Source organism: Haliotis asinina, chromosome 1 (genome assembly GCF_037392515.1).
Source record: "Haliotis asinina isolate JCU_RB_2024 chromosome 1, JCU_Hal_asi_v2, whole genome shotgun sequence".
In the NCBI taxonomy this organism is placed as follows: Eukaryota; Metazoa; Mollusca; class Gastropoda; order Lepetellida; family Haliotidae; genus Haliotis; species Haliotis asinina.
Genome location: NC_090280.1, coordinates 15,284,969 through 15,306,396, shown reverse-complemented (window position 1 = coordinate 15,306,396; position 21,428 = coordinate 15,284,969). Strand labels below are relative to the sequence as shown.

At 40.4% G+C, this 21,428-nt stretch overlaps 2 protein-coding genes across 2 annotated transcripts in view; both read left to right on the top strand.

The window, feature by feature from the left end:
* Positions 1–21,428, top strand: part of LOC137287438 (hemicentin-1-like) — a 55,397-nt gene that overhangs the window by 13,248 nt on the left and 20,721 nt on the right. The gene's annotated exons all lie outside the window — the stretch shown is intronic.
* On the top strand, positions 5,853–19,870 carry LOC137258007 (muscle, skeletal receptor tyrosine-protein kinase-like). The gene is made up of 6 exons (XM_067795544.1): positions 5,853–5,890; positions 6,832–6,898; positions 14,221–14,547; positions 18,846–19,130; positions 19,432–19,689; positions 19,803–19,870. Exons 2-6 carry the CDS (start codon positions 6,856–6,858, stop codon positions 19,868–19,870), a joined length of 981 nt encoding a protein of 326 aa, XP_067651645.1. The 5' UTR covers positions 5,853–5,890; positions 6,832–6,855.

Below are 21,428 nucleotides of genomic sequence, written 5' to 3'. Positions count from 1 at the left end.
AAGCCTTGGTGTAAGCATTTCCACAGCTTTATCGATACTGTCGTAAGCTCTATAGTTCTTAGTCACGTGGTCATTCACGGACCTCCCGCACGGTCGACTACTGCCATGTATTACCCGCACATCGTCTTCACCGCTAAACTACTCATAATCGTCTGTTTCATGTTACTTTTAAAGTATTGTCCGTGAGCCACTTCATTCATGATTTTCCTTTCGACTTGTGCATGATTGTCAAAGGCTGATTTTGAATTTTGACATGTTACGTTTTGCAGGACAGCACTTTTGTTTATGACCCTGAAACCACTAGTCTTCATCATGATCATCTGCTAGTTCCTGTTGCAATACATAAAGGCGCTCTGTGAGAAGGTTAGAATAAACACTCACATGTGACGAGGTTGGTTGTGTCTGTAGGAGTTTCCCGTCAGTGCCTGTTGTACTGGGCCCAGTGTTGTCGAGGCTGGGGGCTGGCGCCCGGCGCCCGGGGGTCCAGACGTCTACACTGGGAATGGGAGCCGTGACACTGGAGAAAACACGTGGGCATACTTACACCATGTAAATCTGCAACCACTTGGGTTTTGAAAGTTCAAGCATATGGTGTCATTTAGGCATGAGTGCCTATTGTAATATGACAGTCTGGTTACTCTTTTGTCCCTGTTATCCTTCTCATCCAGGTAGTAGAAGACTGTATGGAAGTCAATATCAGACCATCTACTGCATTTCTCTGCTTGAGCTTTCCTATGCATGTGATCAAACATCATGTCTGAGGACACTGTGTAACTCTGAAGTCTCCAACGCACACTGTGTACTCTAGGTATTCTATTACCCCTGCGAGTCCAGTGTACCCTCCCTGAATAGTTTTGATAGAATTCTAGCATTAGAAGATATCCACTGGGGCATTGAAACTTCTTCAGGCTGTTCTTTACAATGAGCCTACATTATAGATTACAGTAGTACACTGAACAGGAATGTCTTTCTCAAAATATGTCTGAGATCTCAGTTATTGAAATCAATCCATCGTGTCTCGTCAGCAGCCTTGTTCACATACCACTAAAGGGGAAAGTACTAAAATATACACAAAACTAAAGCTTACAACAGGCAGCCAAGAAAATAATAAAATTACGATGTGTTAATAGACGAAAGGAGTTACAATGGCATCACAAAAGAGTGAGGTTACAAAAATGAACCTGCAGCAAGGATCTGTTTAATGAATTCACGTCACCATCTGTGAGACGCGCAGTAGAACTGTATGAAGAAACAGAGTTTAGAATGTGCATGTATCAGTAATGATGCCAAATATGTATACATATATATGAGAGTTGGCGAATTTGAAATCCAAGTTTAGAAAAAAGATGCTAGGTTTACTTTAAAAATACTATAATATTTTAGTTGATTCTATGGTCCTTCGTTGACAGTTTGGGTTTTTTTTGCATGTATTTTGGTGAATTTCCAATTTGTTTTAGTCACGATATGGCCTAAAATACTGCCGATGTGACTTTAAATTTTAAGTTACTCACTCACTAACATCACTTTCTTTATATCAATGGAATATTGCTACGCTCAAGTATAGAAATATCTACACTCAAGTATACGTCCTTTACATCTCTACTTCTTTGTTTTATAATGAAAGTTTCATGTACATACCACTTACTTGCATGTGAAGCATGTCTGAAGTACATTCAGAAAATCTAAAGTACAAAACTGGTCGCCTGAGTGGTGTGCCAAATATCAGTTTAATGTCGGCTTATTGTTTGCATGTCTTCCATGATTAATGAATTTACTGAATGACTAAGTCAACCACTGATGGGCCCACATTTGAAAGTTGTCCAAGACGCACTGGGTGGCTATTTAGAAGGGTCAAGAGGGCTGTATCTAAAAACAGATATTAATAACGTAAGTAACCCTTTGCCTCGAACGGGAATTATAGTTAGTGAAGAATGTGCTTTATTTGTGATAGTCATTTTGTAGCAAAACTCTAATTAGCACCAAATCCATACCATAGAATCCAATGAGTGGTTCATCACTGGGACTCAGCAATGACGTGTAGAGTTAATTATGGCTAGACTGTTTCTTTACTGTTACTGATGCAGTGTTCTCTTCCAACTGAATGTTTTATACTGGAAAGCGTGTACAATAGAAAGAAATATATCACAGCTACCAGACTTACTTTTTAGGATGACCAAACTGAATTTGAAGTTTCGTTCACTCCTTTCATCTCATAGTTCTCAGTCATGAACACCACTAAACGTTGGAATCACACATGTAGTATGGAAATTATATCTTAATTACATACCGCGATTTTCCAAGGACGTGTTAACGTGCCGGTCACATCACGTTTTAATGCAAGCTCTAAATCATATAGCTTTCAATGTGCTCTACCCAGACGTTTCAATACACCATCATACATCTGTAATTGTTGGTGCATGTCTTCTTTTTTCATCGTGCCATATTTTCATATATTCCAGACGGTCCCTACCAGATCTCCCTGACCCCCTTGACCTCTTCCTACACTGTGACTGAACACCAGGTTCTGCCATCAATCACGTGCTCCGCCCTCTGTAGACCCGGATGTAGCTGCAGGTGGTTACACAGTGGAACAGCCTTCTGCAACGGAGCCGTGCTTCGGGGACATGGTGACACATCCAAGACAGGCTCCTACAGATGTCAGGCTTCTATTACACACGGGAGTAGTGACAGTGTTACAGTCAAGATTGTCAATGATATAGAAAGAAGCAAATCTGCACTGCCATTGGAAGTCTTTGAGCAAATAGTGACAAGAGTGTTTATACACCGAAAAGTCGCATCCACATATTCTGCAATAAAGAAGTTGTGTGTCCACAAAATATGCTCCTCTTCTCCATACCAGCTTCTGGAAAGTAACACGGCCATTGTATACAATGTGGCTATGGTTATGCAGTATGTCTGCAGTAATTTACAGTCCTCCATATTGTCGTCTATTTCAGGGTTCTTCTTGGCTATTGATGTGACACTTGATGTTTTTGCCTCACGTTGTATGCCCTCTTCTTATTCTTTTTTCATGTTCTCGAAAAGGGCAATTTGTAAATATCAAAGTTCAGAAAGTAACTTACAGTTCATTGAGAACAATTACGTTTTACATACTGATGATTTATAACTGCCAATTCTTTCATAACTGGCCGATTATAAGAACCCCAGCTGGAGCTGTTTTGCAGCTCCAGCCATCCTGAAACCGTCGAAATGGACAACAAAGGACATTCATAATTAGGAATGTACTGGCCATTGCATGGTTCCCATTGTTGACATAACACCCATCTCTGGATCTGGTATCACTAAACCATCACGATGTGTTTGACATCAGATCAATGTTCCAGCACAGTATTCAAATTAAATTTGGGGCAGGAATCAGAAAAGCGAAAGTACGCACAGATTATTTATGAGAACACAAAAGGTGGATACCGTTGAAGCCCGGGTTTTCAAGTTATTGAGAAAAAAGGAAGCTATCATTTTTTATTTTTTTTCACAAGCGTATGTTACGAATCGTATATTCAGCAGATGTAGCAGCAGATACAAGTACCTATGAAGGTACCCATGGCTCCCCCTGTGAGTCCACCAGTGCATCGCCATGCCAGAACCATGGGGCACATTCTCAAGGTAACCAACCACGATATACTTCTGATGGGTATTTACGTGAGACCGCATAGAGCCGCGGCCGTGTGTAATGACCGACAGATCACCACGGAGCCCTTACAACTACTAGTATACAAGAACATGGCAATGCTCACACTTGCTGGGAGAACCAACGAGACAAGTGTGTTGGTTGAGATGGATCACATCTGCGCAACAGACAGCAAGACGTTTCGAGAAGACATTTGTGACTTTCTATCGTTTCAGATTTGGTAAAACAGTTTCATTCTGAGAGTTAATATGAGTTTTAGTACACTTTTCAAAAAACGAAACGCAAACCACAAATATCAATGAAGATCTGGTGTTATTCAAGGACGTGTAGACCAGCGGAAAACAAAGATACATGAATGAAATTATGTGGAGCACTGCGTCGCTATCTTGTCCATATATCATGAGAATAACAGCCATCACAGTCATGTCTGCTGTCCACCAGGTGGTATTGAAATCAGTACTTCGTATGACCACCTCCGACACCTCCTAGGTACAGATCAAATCAGTTGTTGGAGGTTTTGTTGTAGAATTCTTCCCCATTCCTCCTGCAGCTTGTGGAACAACTGCTTGAAGATTCTATGCTGGATTGGAGCTTGGCACGTTTCACATTCATAAGCAATAAAAATGCAAGGGGCAGTCTTCACTCTGAATCTCGTCATACCATCGGCTTTCACATTAGTTTACACAGTGGCTGTATTGTGCCAGGCTGGCAACCAGGAAAACTCCACAAATAACACCAATGTATTCAATACAACCGGAGCTGATTTACAAACGTAAACACCACAACTTGCTGTATATCTCCCAGTAAAGCTATTGACAAACCTATGTATTAAGTAACCAGGTAAACACCTGGCGCTTACGCGTGGAGTTGGAGAAATGTGATTTGTATCATAGATCACATTCATTAGTCAACTGTGCTGTGTCCCTTGCACCTAATTGTGAAAACACCTGTCTTCAATTAATATCGAGACCAGTCTACAGGTAATATCACGAGACCTCTTTGCAAGAAATAAAGACATCTGTATGCAAGTACTAACGAGGCCAGCCAACAAGAAATGTCAAGAACGATCTAGTAGTAATAACAAGACGTGTCTACAAGTAATAACAAGACGTGTCTACAAGTAATAACGAGACGTGTCTACAAGTAATAACAAAACGTGTCTATAAGTAATAACGAGACCAGTCTGCAAGTAATGACAAGACCATTCTGCAATTAACAGCGAGTCCAGTCCGTAAGTAATAATAGAATCGGTCTACGGGTAATAACGAGACTGGTCTACGGGTAATAACAAGACTGGTCTACGGGTAATAACGACACTGGTCTAAAAGTAATGACGTAATGGAGTTTCCTACTGTCATAGTGAGTGAGTTAAAATTTTACATCGCATCGGCAGTATTACAGCCATATAGTGATGAAAACAAGGTAATCAATCTAAAATATCCGTCGACAAAGGACGGTAAAACTAACTAGATTGTCACAGATATATTGATGTTAAAACTATTCATGAGATCTAAAATATTTTAACAAGAGAGTACGATACATTGTATACAAACAGGCTATAGATTGTTACTATCATAAATTTACCGTTAGTTACTGTAAAACATTTACCGTAATTCGTTTGATGCACGGCAAGTGGCCTGCAGGGGGTGAGATTGCAGTAGTTCTCTGTGAATAAACGAACTATTCGACCCCTGCATGAAAATTGTCTTTGTCAACGTTAATGTAGATTCATGGGTCACTACTCACGATAAGTACCCCAGTACACTCACTCGCCTGACAGACACAAAATGCAGGTTAAATGGGCCACTGGGTCGCACTGTGCAGACAGAAGCATGTAACTTGTCGAACACATCAATTTAAATCCAACGAAGTATAGAGCTCAGCCCTTTCCTATCTTATGCACACGAGCACATAGTTTGCATTTCTGAATAAGAGAATACGAAACGTTCACACGTATATCTGTCATTTATCCCGAAGCAAAGGACGTTGTAATAGTAAAGGGCATTGCTGGGTATACATTACTGGAGTTTTATATGCATCTGTTTGTGTGAGAGAGTGCAAGGTTTGTGTTTTTGACACACAGACCATGGTAGCGACCTCGTCTGAGCTATATTTAAATACTACTGAACTACTTGGAAGCGAGTGATGTGCGAGTACAACTACATATTACTTCCGTATTGAGCTACTTGGCTACATAGGACGATAAGTAGGTGGATACCTGACAACCGCAAGTGCCAGTGCGTATGTATAATTCATATCTTTTATCGTTATAACAATACATCTAAAGCGTCTATGTTTACTTTTTCTACCATGATGAACATGTCAGTTGTGAATGTTTGTCCCACCGGCCATGCAGAGTTATGTCCCTTGATCCACATTACCCATGCCTCCAACTTCTGTTTACACCGGTACAGAACACATGGCGTAGGACATACAGATATAACACCAGAAAGACACTGATCAGGGTCGTAGGTTCACTAGGAGGGGGAGCAGCTGACACAGCCCCCTCCCAAGAATTGTAACGATGATAGTGCCCGAATTCTTAAGAAAAGTTAACGTCGGTCCTGCGGATATGTATTCACATCTCGCGATCGCCTCACTGGAATATTGCACACAGCAATTGGCGAGATAGAGCTGTTATATTTAAAAGCAGAAGGGGTCGGTGGCGATATTGAAATCTATCCTCTTGTTGATGGCTTTCTACCTGTGTGTAGTACACAACTACCGCTATTCATATTGTCAGGCCGACTGTCTTCCTTAAATTCATGGGACTACCTCTACCCCCGAAAGCATCGAAGGATCCAGTGATCACAGATTGAAAGATCACATTCTATACCCATATTATACTTATTTTATTTAATACCATAGTCTTTGAGCCGTAGGTGTGTAAGCATTAATGATAAATACAGTGTGAAGCAATATTTGTTTTATTTATTTCACAAGACTGCCAATCCTTTTCCGTTAATACTCATACGTTCATTGAATCATCAATCATGTGTGAAAACATATTCATCGTCATGCATAATTTAACGTTTAGCACACTAGCAAAGGTTAACCCACATCATTATCTGGCTGACGTAATACAGAAAGACAGTCGGAAAGACAAATAAGTGATCCTTTGCTCATACCCTATGCCAGTCTTTCTCATGTCAACGTCCAGATGATTAAAGTTGTATTTCCAGATCTCACCTTGCTATACGACAGGAATGATACAGATGACGTATGCTGCAGTATTATTTCTGACTGCAGGTACCTACTCATTTCCTTCTTATGAATACCACCTGAATTTTACTTTCAAGTAATAACACAATTTAATTCTGAAACTCTCCGCCCTGTGGCCACTCTCTCACAAGGGGCATGGCAAAAGTAAGCATGCAGCTGTTATAAATATGTGCTAAGGATGAAAAAAATGATTTTCCCACGAAAACTCAAAATTTAAACTCGTTCGAACAGTGATCCATGGACAGGCCCATGAGCTAGAATGTTTAGTTTCGTCCAGAATTAATGTTTTGGAGGATGTAAATGAATGAAAGTATGTTCATAAGTATCATGACACAAATTTCAACTCATTTTGACTTGATTCTGCTAATTGAGAACGATATTAAAATATCTCGCCCATGGGTGAAAAACATTGTGGCTCATGGGCGAGAATATTTACTTTTACTCAATATACATGTTTTTCGTGTTTTGGAGGGTGAAAATGAATAATAGTATTTTCATAAATATCACGACACAAAATTCAGCTCATTTTCACTTAATTCAGCAAGTTAAGAACATTTTTTTTAAAATCTCGCTCATGGGCGAAAAACCTTTTGACACATGTGCAAGAATATTTACTTTTAATATTTACTCCAAATACATTGTTTCCATGTCCTGAAGGTTGTAAATTAACGAAAGTATATTTATGAGTATCGTGACAGATAATTCAAATCATTTTGACTTAAATTAGTTAAGCTAGAGCAACTGAAAATAAATCTCGCCCATGGGCGAAAAACACTTAGACTATCATTCCACAGGCATGTTTTGGAGATAGTAAATGAATGAAAGTACATTTATGAGTATCTTGGCACCACTTTCAATTCATTTTGACTTAATTCAGTTAATTCAGAGCTATTTAAAAATATCACGCCGATGGGTGATAAACATTTTGGCCCATGGACGAGAATATTTACTTTTATCCTATATACATGTTTTTCTTTGTTTTGGAGGGTGAAAGTGAATAAATGTATTTTTATAAGTCTCACGACACAAAATTCAACTCATTTTCATTTAATTCAGCAAGTTAGCAACATTTTTTTTATAAATTTCGCTCATGGGCGAAAAACTTTCGGACACATGTGCAAGAATATTTACTTTTAATCCAAATTCATGTTTCTGAAGTTGTGAATGAATGAGAGTATGCATATTCATAAGTATGATGACACGACATTCAACTGATGTTGAATTAAATACGCTAATTTTTACAGCGATTTTGAAATATATCGCACATGGGCGAAAAGCATTTGGCTTTTAAAACGAACATTTCTTTTTACTTCAAATACACCTTTTCCCATGCTTTGGGGGTCGTGAATGAATTCGGGTATGTGTATTCAAAAGTATTCATAAGTATCATGACACATAATTCAACTCATTCTGGCTCAATGCAGCTTATTTATTTCATTTCATTGTAAATGTAAAGCACATTTTTGAGTATCATGACACAAAAGTCAACTCATCTTGAGTTTGGCCTATTTGCGAGAATGTTTACTTTTACTCAAAACGCTGTTATAAATGTCAGTCCACAATGACGAAACAGGTTGACACACTGGCAAGCTAACTTCATTTCAAAATTTAGTTGTTTGGGTTTGCATAACAGCATATGTCAAAGTCTATATAACTTGGGAAAATTCTATGTACTTTTAATGTAAACAAATGCAAATTGTTTCAGTTTATGCGGATTATCAAAGTTCGTTGAAAAAAATTAAACAAGTCATTGATGATAATTTGAGTGAGAATGTGTTAATATGTACCGTCACGTCGGCAACATTTGAGCCACATCCTCACGTGACCCAGTTAAACATTGTATATTATAAAACATGTCAGTAAGGTACAGTAAAAGAATATCACTGAGATTTAAACCTAGCATTTAAATAGCATCTATATAATAGCATTTTTCGGACAATACACAATATACAAACAGGCCATACAAAATGAGAACAGGCTATAGACCGCCAGGAACTGAAGGTAGATCACCAAGGGGACTTACGCTCAGTCAACTCGAGGAGGTAGGAAGAGGAGGAAGGAACAACAGTTGCAAGGAGACTGGCGCGAGCCTGCTCAGGAAAAAGGCGTTACATGAACATTGATTCCCGACTCTAAACCCTGATGGACAATATTGTAAACAACATCATCAGGGGCATCGCCTACACAGACCATGTGTACGAACTTCTTAAATTCAAAGACAATGAAGGACAATGACAATGACAACGTGTAATAAGTTTATTTATATGTTTATTTGAATCAATGAAATGTATATTTACGTCTCATCTGTGTTCATGAAATCGGGTATTTGTTTTATTTCAAACGAATAAGTACATATAATCTCTTAACTTGAGCATGCATCTACGGCGGCCAGTGAACCGTGAAGCAGTGATCTAAATCGACTTTAGTCAGTAGTCTGTTAATAAAATACATGAATGGATTTCAGTTTGTTTTGATGCTCCGTTTACATAAAGCTGAGATTTAAACACCCGTCACGATAAATGCGGTGTAGAACTGAGGTGAGGAGTATACGGGGTTTCTTCATTCCATTTTATCCACCGATCTGAATGTTGGTATCTTCTTTTGGTTGACACCTGGACTGTTGAATGTTTTATCGAATATATAACCGGACTGTCGAAAAGCAGTGAAGTGTGACAATGCTCAACACTGTTGTAATAACACCAAGAGTGTCGATTGCCTTGGAGAAGCTGATAGCAGAAGATTCAGCTCTACCCTAATTAACGAGGGAGAACGTATGACATCAGTGAAACCCCAAAGGGACAAAAAACCCTAGGACAATACCCCCTACCACGTAGGACAAAACCCCCAAACGCTTCAAATGAATAATGAAGATTGTTTAGCAATCGCATATTTATTCAGCCAGCGATCTGGTGGAAGAGAGTTGAAACCAAGCACTCTCTCCAAACCCTGGACGACAGACCACTCCGATGGATTGTCAAGGCCAACTAGCCTCTTGGAACCTGAATTCCATTATTCACAGATATTATTGGTTTTGCTGTCTCCCCTCATTGTGGCATTATGAATGTTCCAAAGACTAGGTGGATACAGAGGAGGCACTCTTCTCGTTCTCACGAAGTTCTTGTACCTTTCACCATGTACTTTGCGTCAGATGACAAAAACAGCCCTGGGTGAACACATGCTCGCCTAACACACACTTAACAGCTTTCATAACAGGCACCTCAAAGTCTGTAACAACGGTAGTGGGAGAAACACCAAAGCCAAACTCTTCACATTTGTTAATTACAGATGGCAACATTTCTTCATACACACACTGATTGTGGCTGTTGACTTGTGACGCAGGATGCTGCGTTTTACAGTATCTAGTCTTCCAACTTCAGCACGAACCTCTGTAGGTGCTGTCTGTAGGGCGTTGGCAAGAACTGGAGCTTGGTCCTTCAGATGGGATCTGAACTTGGTAACCTCTACTGCTGTCTTGTCTGCAGGATGACTATGTGTGGTAGTTGTTACTGGATCATCCATCTGGAAAAGAATATATGTTATGAAACAGATATTCATGTTTATGACAAAGAGTAATTTTAAATTCAATACGGAAGATACATAATGATACAATATGGTAGATATTTATTCTGAATATACTTACTGTCAAAGATGTCTTCACAGCCCCACGACAACTCAGGGCTGCACGATGGCTACATTCCCAGCAAATGTATGTCTTGGAGTATTGGGGGAAGGTTGGCATCATCGTATGACCGATGTTAATCAAGGGTATGTGAGCAGTGAAAACTGCAGATTGTAACAAAGTGGCTACAGTAAAGAATGAGATAGAACTTGATAGAAGGCTTCAGCGTTTCAACGACCACCTTCAGAGAAAAGAGATTTCCATAATGAGCTATGGTGATCAGACTGTCTACCTTGCTTACCTTGCTTAAAGTGACCACAATAAGGCATGTACTGTGTAACGTATTTTATTTTCCTTCATGTCCGGAGCACCGAACGCCATAGTGTGTTAACGCCTGATTACCTCCTTATGAAATACATGAAACATCTAATTTACAGTCGGGACACAACTCTTTTACCAGTCGGGCAAGTTGTAAGGAGTAAGAGGATTATGAGGCATGGTCGACTGGGTTTCTTTGTTTCGCTAATTCCAAACGGTCTTCACCAGTAGAGGGAATGATTTCTGTTCAGTTATGACATTGCTGTTTTCCGCATGTCTCGTCATCGATATGTATGTATGTATGTATGTGTGTGTGTGTGTGTGTGTGTGTGTGTGTGTATTACGGTTTGTTTTGTCTGACTAGCTCATTGTAGAAACAATGGATAAGTTAATTAGTTTTCTGTATTGAAAAAATCAAGCTTTGTGTCTTGAGGATAAAAACGTGAACGGGTACAACTGTTTTCTGGTTTTGTTTCCGTTCACCCAAGTCATCATAGACCACAGGGAGAAAAGGTTCGTCTTCATGCAGGAAGAAAGTCCTTGATAGAGTATGGAGTACTTATCTCCTCTGTTACCCCCTCCCCCAATCCAATCCTTGGGAGATTGTTGGGCCGTGTCGGCGACAGTTGGGCTCGGTGGATAAAACGGGACTCTTATAACTCATCACAATGCTATAGATAGATAGATACTTTTAGAATTTAATAGGCGTTCGGGCAACTTGGCCCATTTAACCTTGCCCATCACGAGGGTTTGCTAATTTCCGAAACGTTTACAAAGTATTAAAACTACCACGAGCTTTGATATACGCAAGAAGGACATTCCGAACATCAGTGAGAGCGATATCCCTTGAACAGTCCAGTTAAGGAGATATCAAAATTGAGTGATGTAAGTGATTCGATCATCGCCTTACGCTGAGAGACATATTTTGGCAATGCAGTAAATAATGGGCAACATTATCTAGCTGATGACACACAGTGCAAATGGAGAAATATATTTATTAATAACATTTAGATAGGCACCAAGACCACAGTGCCCAAGACGAAGTCTCATTAATATCACCTCTTCTCCACGGTTGCCCCTGGATAATTTTGACTTCGTTAGAAAAGGCTCGATGCCATAGAGATGGCGTACCTTTAAGGATTAGGACCGTCTCTGTTGCCATTTTATCTGAACACAGAACTTACTGATGGTGCAGAATTCAGCAGGAGAGGGCAACATGGACTCATCTTGTTCTGATCCATCAAAATCTAATGCAGTCTGTCAGCTTTTTGATTTCCAAATATCCCAACATGAGCCGGTATCCAGGAAAATTCAAAGTCTAAAAAGATCCTTACATAAGTCATTAAAGAGGTCAAGTATAATATTGATCAAATCTTGCCTTGTTGAGGAGGAGCCTGCCCGTATTGCTTGTAAGCACTGACAGAATCACTAATAATGGCCGCTGATACAGGTCTTAAAAGAATGCTTCAATGATGGCCGCAACGCAATGCTATAGCTTGTCGTTTTTATGTATCCGGGGGTTTTTTTATCCTGTAATATTGTACAGTACTGACGAATTATTCATCAAAGCAATATTTAGCTTGCTAAACGAGCCAGCTACAGATTCATTGAGAATCAAAATATGTTTTAACCACATTTTCAAAATTGAAAGACAGCGTGAACTATCACACAATAACCAAACTGAAAGGAATATCATGTCCTTCATTTTTTAGGGTGAAGAAATTCTGCTAATGTGGACAGGAACCCAGTCCCTTTGTCCGTGACGGTCGAAGGAGCGGGTGCTGACCAATTTGCTGCTTGGTTTCGTAATTAGACCGTTGGCGAGAAAGATTATTTGCTCCGCATCAGCATCCCTTTAAGAAATTCTGCAAATGTGGACAGGAGCCCAGTTCCTTTGTCCGTCACGGTGGATGGAGCGGGTGCTGCAGTGGTGTATCATTTATTCATACATTCATTCACATATGTACTTCTTTCGTTTTTCTTTTTCTTTATTTCTTTCATTCATTCAAAATAATACTTGCTCTTAATTCTTACTATATTTCATTCATTCATTGTAAAATTCCAACTGCTACAGTAAAGTGGCTGTGAAGTACTGTTAAACGCAGTCGAAGTTGCGCTGGAAACGAACCATGTCCATGTGTGCGTTGGAGCACGACGAGGCACATGTTAATTGGTACAAACGGTAAAGAAAGCAAGCGAGTGACATATCCCTGTTGTAGATTATTCCTGGTCTGACAAACAGGAGAATACTCCATAAAACCTCGGTCGAGGGAAAAGCCGGGACGGGCAAACAAGAATTACTAAAAATGGATCCCTCAATATTTAAACGAAACATGCTAAACTGGTTAGGCACACTTACAAGTTGCTAGTGTAAGAACAGAATGTATTCAACAATGGAAACTTTGACTACATACCGAATGTCACTTAGAAATACAGTTTTGGTGCTTTGTGTTTCCTTTGTGAGAAGGTTTTACAAGGCCTTTAACTCACGATTGGTGACGTGTGACGTCCTGGACAGAAGGTGGGAGTTCTTTCCTTAATTATCCAGTTAGGGCTACTTAATTAGGACCTATTTGTTCTGAAGAAGCACAGACTATGTATTTTATATTTAAATGTATATTACCGAATGTCAGTGGGATTGACAAGACACATTTCAATACAGCTCAAAGCTCTCACAAAACTGTCTATTAATGTGTAACAGCATAGTGTTTATGTCACTGGACTTCGGTCACTCTTGAGCAGAGTTTTCAGAAATAACTTCAATTTCATAGATATGTGTTGAATTTTGGTAGTGTTTATAGAAAATGTTTTTTCGCCCCCAATTTTGTTTTCTAAAAATAGTCGTAAGTTAGCAGAATTAAGTGAAAATGAGTTGAATTGCATGTCATGACACTCATTAATTTATTTTCATTCATTTCCAAACTGCAGAACACGGGAAAACATGTATTTTGAGTAAAAGTAAATATTTTCGTCCATGGGCCAACATGGTTTTACACCCACGGGCGAGATGTTTTAATATCGCTCTCAGTTAGCTGAGTCAAGTCACCACGAGCTGAAATTTCGGTCATGATACTTATAAACATACTTTCATCCATAGAAAACATTCAAAACATTAATTCTGGACGAAAGTAAACATTCTCGCCCATGAGTTTTCGATTTTTTTTCATCTTTTCATCCTTAGCACATATTCACAACAGCTGCATGTTTAGTTTTGTCAAATCCCTTGTGAGAGAGTGGCCGCGGTGGGGAGAGTTTCTAGAGTTTTATGAGTCCAAAATTAAATTGTTTCATGTCATTTGAACACCTGCAATAAATTCAGTTCTAACATAGTGTTTATCTACCTGGGGTAACGTTTTATCTTGCCTCACAATTTTAGACTAAACAAATGTTTATCTCGTAGGTGTTTTATCAGGTGTAGCCAGTGCCAGTCCAGTATTGTCTGCAGTGTCTGACACAGCCAGGTTCAGCTGGGAGATTCCACAGGGAGGTCTGAGGACAGGGAGTACATTCCTTACAGTCAGTCCTGCTGGTGATACAGTGTTCATTGTGTATAGTGATGGGGCATTCAACCGAAACCCCAATTACAGAGATAGACTGGTGTACCAGGGGAACATAGCAGCCAGGAATGTCACCTTCACCCTCAGCAACATCCAGACATCAGATGCAGGGACATACACGTGTGCAAATAGAGGGACCGATAGTGTGATACAGAACTGTGGACAGAAACTTGTTGTCCTGGGTGAGTGGCTGCTTCTTTTTCGTGGTTGTTGTTTAGTAGTCGATGATGTGTGTCTGAAAGACGTGTTTGGGTTCATAGCCACGACCATAAAAAATCAAGGGGTGGTTATGGTGCAGAACTTTCATGGAAATCACGCATTTCCGCATCAAGAGTCTTTGTTTAAAATGTTGTAGTCACAAATATTCCAGTTTCATATTAGCGTCCTTACAGAAATCAGTCAAAACCAGACTATCCAGTCTTAATGTTGTGAGTGAGTGAGTTTAAAGCTGTCACAATATTAATGTTATGTGGAGTCATACACATTCTGCCACACCCTGACCAACAACCGCCACGTGTAGTCGCATCCTACGGTGCACAATCCTCACCAGCGAAAGTAGAGGAACATAGATGCTATCGCAAAGCGAACTGAAACCGATCTTCTCGTGATTTCGAGGACTGCATCGGAGGAGTACAAACGGTTTCGTCAGTAGAGTAAATGACCAGTCACTATTTGCAATGGAAGTTGTATAAAAAGCAAACAAACATCAGTATTATTTCCCTCAGATCGTTAATACCACTTCAGGTGGAAAGTCAACTGCCATTATAACCAAACATAACAACCAAATATTTAGTAAGATCCGTTGTCTGCTGGTGACAGACATACAAAAATCCCCGGATGCTGCGAGCGGAAACTGTTTCGCCGATATGATGTCATGCACGTTGTTTGTGTCGGAAACGCTTTATATTGTTGTGTGCAATAGATGAATGTATAGCATCGAGCAGAAAAAGTGAGACACATGTTACATATATGAAAACTGATAATATACGCGACCAGGTCGACGGACACTAATATAGGCTATTGGAGTTGTCTTCCCATGTTGTCAAGCGCTTTTCTCCCTTGCATGCACTTTCGGCTTGGTCACGTGACCTTGTTAGCATACGACAGAATGGACGAAATGGTTAATATGACTCAAAGAAGAAGACTTTAGGCATTGTGTGAATCCGGCGTGCGATCAGTTAAGAAACTTGTGGATTTGTCAGGCCTTAATAGGGCATCAGTTTACAGAATTTTGAAAAGAATCGAAGCAGGAGTTGGCGTAGGACGTAAGCCGGGATGTGGACGTCGCTCGAGCCTGGGGCCTAATTACAGGAGGAGTGTCGCACGCTGTGCTTCATCCGAACTGGTCTGCCAAACAGACTGCTATCAAAGCATGAAGTCAAGGTGACTCTGACGTATCAGAATGGGCAAGTCGACGCTCATTAAAACACTCTGAATATGCTAAACAGGTACCGAAAAAAGTCCCCTTGGTGACACACGACCATTTGGCTAAACGACTTCAGTGGTGTAGAAAGTATGGCTGCCAGGATTTTTCCAGTGTGATTTTCACAGACGAGAGTAAATTTCAGTTGTACAGAATAACGAGGAAGAGGTGGTCTAAGGGAGGAAAGTGCTTGAAAAGGGTACGGAAGTTTTCTCCAAGTGTCATGGTATGGGGTGGCATCTGTAAACTCGGTGTGACGCCTCTGCTGAAGATGGAGGGCAGATTTGATTCTCGCAAATCCTCTGATATTTTACAGCAAGGCGTACTAGATTCCCACATAGGTCAAAGTGGAATCCCATTCAAACTTCAACAAAACAATGCAACGATCCACAAATCAATTCACAGCTTTACCTGGCTGGAAGCCAATCACGTGATCTTATTAAATTTTCCCGCTGCGTCACCAGACATAAATCCAAAAGAAAATGTGTTGCAGATCATAAAGGACAAAGTTGAGAAGTTGGCACCCAAAAGCATCCGCGAGTGGTGTCACGTTATTGACCAGACATGGATGAACCTACCCCAAACTTATCTCGACAATTTAATAGATTCCATGCCGCTCGAAATTCAGCAGTGTATACAGAGAAACGGAGGACTGACCGACTACTGCATCAGACACATCTTTGTCAAATTTTATGAAATGTTAATATAAAATAAAAAAATAGACAGCACTGTGAAAAGTCTCATTTTTCTGCTCGATAGAAACCATGTACTTTAAATCATGTTAAAGAAAAAGACACACGTTTTCTCTTGCATCGTCGGAAACCCGTTCACCGGGATATTGAAAAATATAGATGATTTTTGTTTCTATCAACTTTAAGACACAATGCATAATGAAAAACAGTGGCATTGAACACTTTGAAACTAGAACGTTTTTGTAAACAATACAACTTACCAGGAGACACACAACATGTCGTTAAATATATGAATCTGAAGATTTAAGGATGCGGTTCTTGGTATATCTGTGTTCCAGCCATATAGTGACCAGATCAAGATTGCATTTGTTACTAATGTAACATACGAAGATGATAAGTTACTCTAAACAGTCATTTGTGACTGTATAGTGTAATGTAAAAGTTTACTAACCTGGAAAAATAATAACGTCTTACCATAATTGTGTTATTTAATTTAATGACGTGTACATCTGAAACAAGAAGTGTCCCTTGTGTTCACGAGTGTCCATAAGCAATTCCATTTACAACATGAGTCTGCAGCAAAGACCCGTCTGGTAAGTTCACGTCGCCATCGCATGTGGCACTGTACTCCATAAGGGTGAGATGAATAGAATTTATACGCACCAGCACTAATGGCAAATATCTGATGTGTTGCCTGTGTTGGGTTTTGTTATTATAAAGCTGTATAAACCGTTATTATTGACGTCAATATTTGATAGCAGTTACCACAGTCACCGTCATCTTAGCACTGTTTCACATATACCGTGTCCATAAAAGACATATAAAAGACAACCCGTGAAGGTCCCGGGGTAGAATAGGCCTTCAGCAACCCATGCTTGCCATAAAAGGCGACTATGCTTCTCGTAAGAGGCACCTGACGGGATAGGGTGGTCAGGCTCGCTGACTTGGTTGACACATGTCATCGGTTCCAATTTGCGCAGATCGATGCTCACGTCGTTGATCACTGGAATATCTGATCCAGACTCGATTATTTACATTTCGCCGACATATAGCTGGGATATTGCTGAGTGCGGCTTAAAACTAAACTTACTCATATAAAAGACACAGCATCTCACTCACTCACCAACTCTCTCAAACACATCCCTATATATGTACCATGGTGTAAGGTGTTTCCAGGGTAATAGCGCAAAAGATGATCATAAAAATTATTGCGTATCAGCAGGTTATCACAACTGTAATTTAGTAAATTAATATCACATCACCCCTTTACAAACGTATTGTTAGAATGTTCTGTCGTCTGCTGGTTTCCAATGCAACATACATTTCATGTCTTGTCCGCAAGCAAGAGCGCTAGAAGTGACGTACTTTTTTTTCGGTTGCTCGTTATTGTGCGGGGTCACGTCCTTGTATGAAAGCGCATGTGATGCATGCTTCTTCACAGAAATCAACAAATGGACGTCTCATCTTAATTGCAAGACAAGCAAACTGGTATTTTTTATCTTCATTCTTTTAATGTTTTATTTATTTTTTTTTTAAAATTTTTCTCTGTGTGTGTGTGTGTGTGTGTGTGTGTGTGTGTGTGTGTGTGTGTGAAATATGTTAAAAATAAAACGTGTCATGTCTGCGCAGTATAGTATCACCGCAGTAGTATTTTAAATGAACCAAGAGGCCACGTGCCTGGTACGAATTCTGCTGTACGTAAAAACATTATGTAAAAGATGGCCAATTCGGTGTTCAGTGGGTTTTGTTTTACTACGTTGGCAACATGCCATTCGAGAGACGTGATATTTATGTTTCGCTTTTCACTCGAGCAGACGATGGTCCGCTTGACAGGTTGCGAGCTTTATTTCAAAAGCTATGATCACATTTACGAAGGTACTCGATGTGCGTTACGTTCTATGGTAGAATTTTAGTACCTTGGCAGAAATTAGTCCACAACTTCCGAGAAAGCTGACCATTTCAAGCATTTTGTGTTCCGATTGCGGCTGAAGCTTCTGCACACGAGACAGTGTTTACAGGTGGCGATGTCACTTCACTGTACGCAAGAAATTACGGGAAAAAGAAATACCCCGAAAACATGGTTCCCCGAAAACATCTTACGGCACGGTATATGCAGATCTCCTCACGATTGTCAGTCTTTCAGAGATGATAGGATTTCACACCATTTATTGCATTATGTCATTTTGAAGCTAATAGTTTACTCTAAACAATTATATATGCTCCATAAATTGTGAAAAAAAAATATCAGTTATCATATTCAAGCATTCTCTCGACTGTTCTCTCACCTATTACGTCTCTATTCCTCTTTTTCATTTGTAAATCAGTATACATTAGCCTCTAATTAAAACATGACCTATTTTGAAAGGCAAACCTACAACACCCGGTCGCCCACTAGTGTCAGCAACACCTGTCTACAACCAGCAAGTGACACTGACCTGCAGCTCCACCTCTACCACTGTCCCAGCTGACCATGGTCTGACCTTGACCTACACCTGGCAGCGTGACAACACTGACATCACAGTTGCCTCCCCTGGTTCATCATACACCTTCACAGTGAGTTCTCGAGAAAGTCAAAGCTACAGATGTAGAGCGACAGAAAGTCAGGGTCTGGCGTCTGAGTGGGGCCAGGTGTACAACATGGAGAGTGAATGTGAGTGCAACATACACATTACTGATAGCTTCAATATTCAGTCATAAATCCAAAGCGCAAAACTGCCCACATGGACTGAAGTGTCAAACACGGAAATCAGGCATATGACCTTTTTGTTCGCATGCCATTGATACCTCATGAGTTTATTGAAAGAGTTATTCACCATCTAAATTGGACACATTTCACAAATGTCCCTTGACTCGCCGTGGTCATCAGATGATCACCGTAACCAGCTTGGTCATTGAGTTTTTGGTTAAAAATCATACATACATCTCGAGTGCCACATTTCCATTTATTCCAGACGGTCCATACCAGATCTCCCTGACCCCTTCCACCTCCTCCTACACTGTGACAGAACACCAGGCTCTCCCATCAATCACATGCTCCGCCCTCTGTAGACCCGAATGTAGCTACAGGTGGTTGCACAATGGAACAGCCATTAGCAGTGGGGCCGTGTTCCAGGGACAAGCTGAGAGATCCAAGACAGGCTCCTACAAATGTCAGCCTTCTAATGCACACGGAAGTAGCAATAGTGTCACAGTCAGTGTTGATGTTCAGTGTAAGTATACAGTCTATATTGGTGTCAGCTTTACAGTCAGTGTTGATGGTGGTGTCGTAACTGGCGATTGGACTTTGATAAAGCCTACCATCAATTACCCATTGACGTTCCAGGTCGTTCCACATTGTCAGGACAGATGGTAGCTCTGGCGCTCCACTCGATCGGTCGTTGCAGGATGTAAAGTCAGTGAGTAATTGGTCGGTCGACTTGAACTTCTAACTAACCACATTATGTACTCTAACAGATACATTCATAGATAAACGCGACGCCAAGTATACTCACATTATACTTTTACTTTGTCCCAGTCCATCACTCTGAGTACCACTACATCGAACGACAAGAGTTGCTCGGACTGGCTTCCGTCACAAAAACGCTGGTAACCTGTTACCGGCAACAAGGATATATGTTAGGTACAATTTCTTATTTTGGTAGTCATATTCAGAGAAAAGAAAAAAGACTAATTTTTGAGTATGCTAATGCACTACGTGTTTCACAAATGGAACTTAAATGACGATATAGCTGAATGAATATGCCTGCAGAGCGTAGCCGATGTAAAACTGAGAATATGTGGATGTCGTTATATCATCAGGTATTAGGACTTAAGTACTAGTAACCCCATCAATACAGGACAAATGTTATGGATAGCAACTTCTTGGGGTTTTTTCCACGACGTTTAGGGGCTTATCCTAGCCCCCTCATCAGGCCTTACTGCTCAGTGCAGCTCAACCTGATAAGGGGGCTAGGAAAAGTCCCGAAACGTCGTGAAAATAAACTCAAGAAGTTGCTATCCATAAAATTTGTCCTGTATTGCTACGCCAACTTCTAAATGCCTTTGAAGAATCAAACCCCATCAATGATTAAAACGAATCGTTTCACAAACAAATATACAGAGGTTGGGTGTGAACAACACTGGGAATGAATCCCTTGGGGAACTGTTGAAGGACTGGTCTTCATTAATCCCTGCTGTTGTAAAAGGCAACTTATACTCAACCAAAAAAGTCTAGCACGCTCGTATACAAAATGACATAAATCATATTATATCAAAAATAATTTGTAAATCATACTATTGTCGCATTTCATTTATAGGCTAGAAAATCCCCAAAAGCCGTGTTCAGTGTTCCCAACACTCCACACTCCCAAAATTGCGAAGGGGGTCTGAGGCCACAAATGTCAGTATCGTGTGTGACCTCCAATGGCCTGAATCACAGATGTGCATCGACGTCTCATACTGTCAACGACTGCTCTGAGATCACAACGTTAATGTTACCCCATTCCCGTACGAGTGCAAGTTCAAGGTCACGGAGGTTATCAATATGGGGGTGAAATTCTCGGACCCTCCTGTCAAGAGTATCCCAAACATGCTGTATGGGAGAGAGGTCTGGGGATCATGCTGGCCACTGAAGAGGTCGAACATTGTGCTCTTGGGGAAGGTTCCTGGTTAGCATGGCAGTGTGTGGCCTAGCGTTATCCCGCTGAAACGTAAAAACGGGATAACAACTGGTCTCATGATTTCATCACAACATCGTTGTCCATTAAGGTTTCACCGGACAACATTCAAGTCTGTTTTAACCCCGGCATGGATCCCAGCCCAAACCATAATGCTCCCCCCGCCATATCGGTCATGTTCAATGACGTTATTCACATCACAACGCTTACCTGATCAACGCCATACACGACGTCTCCCGTCAGCAAAATCGACTAAGAATCGCCAATCGTCCGTGAATAATGTCATGTTCGAT

Bases quoted from the DNA above. Each gene is read 5' to 3' on its own strand.
- LOC137258007 (XM_067795544.1), top strand. From the start codon at position 6,856: ATGATACAGATGACGTATGCTGCAGTATTATTTCTGACTGCAG. The intron at 6,899-14,220 runs GTACCTACTCAT...GTGTTTTATCAG, and splicing joins AGTATTATTTCTGACTGCAG to GTGTAGCCAGTGCCAGTCCA. The intron at 19,131-19,431 runs GTGAGTGCAACA...CATTTATTCCAG, and splicing joins GTACAACATGGAGAGTGAAT to ACGGTCCATACCAGATCTCC.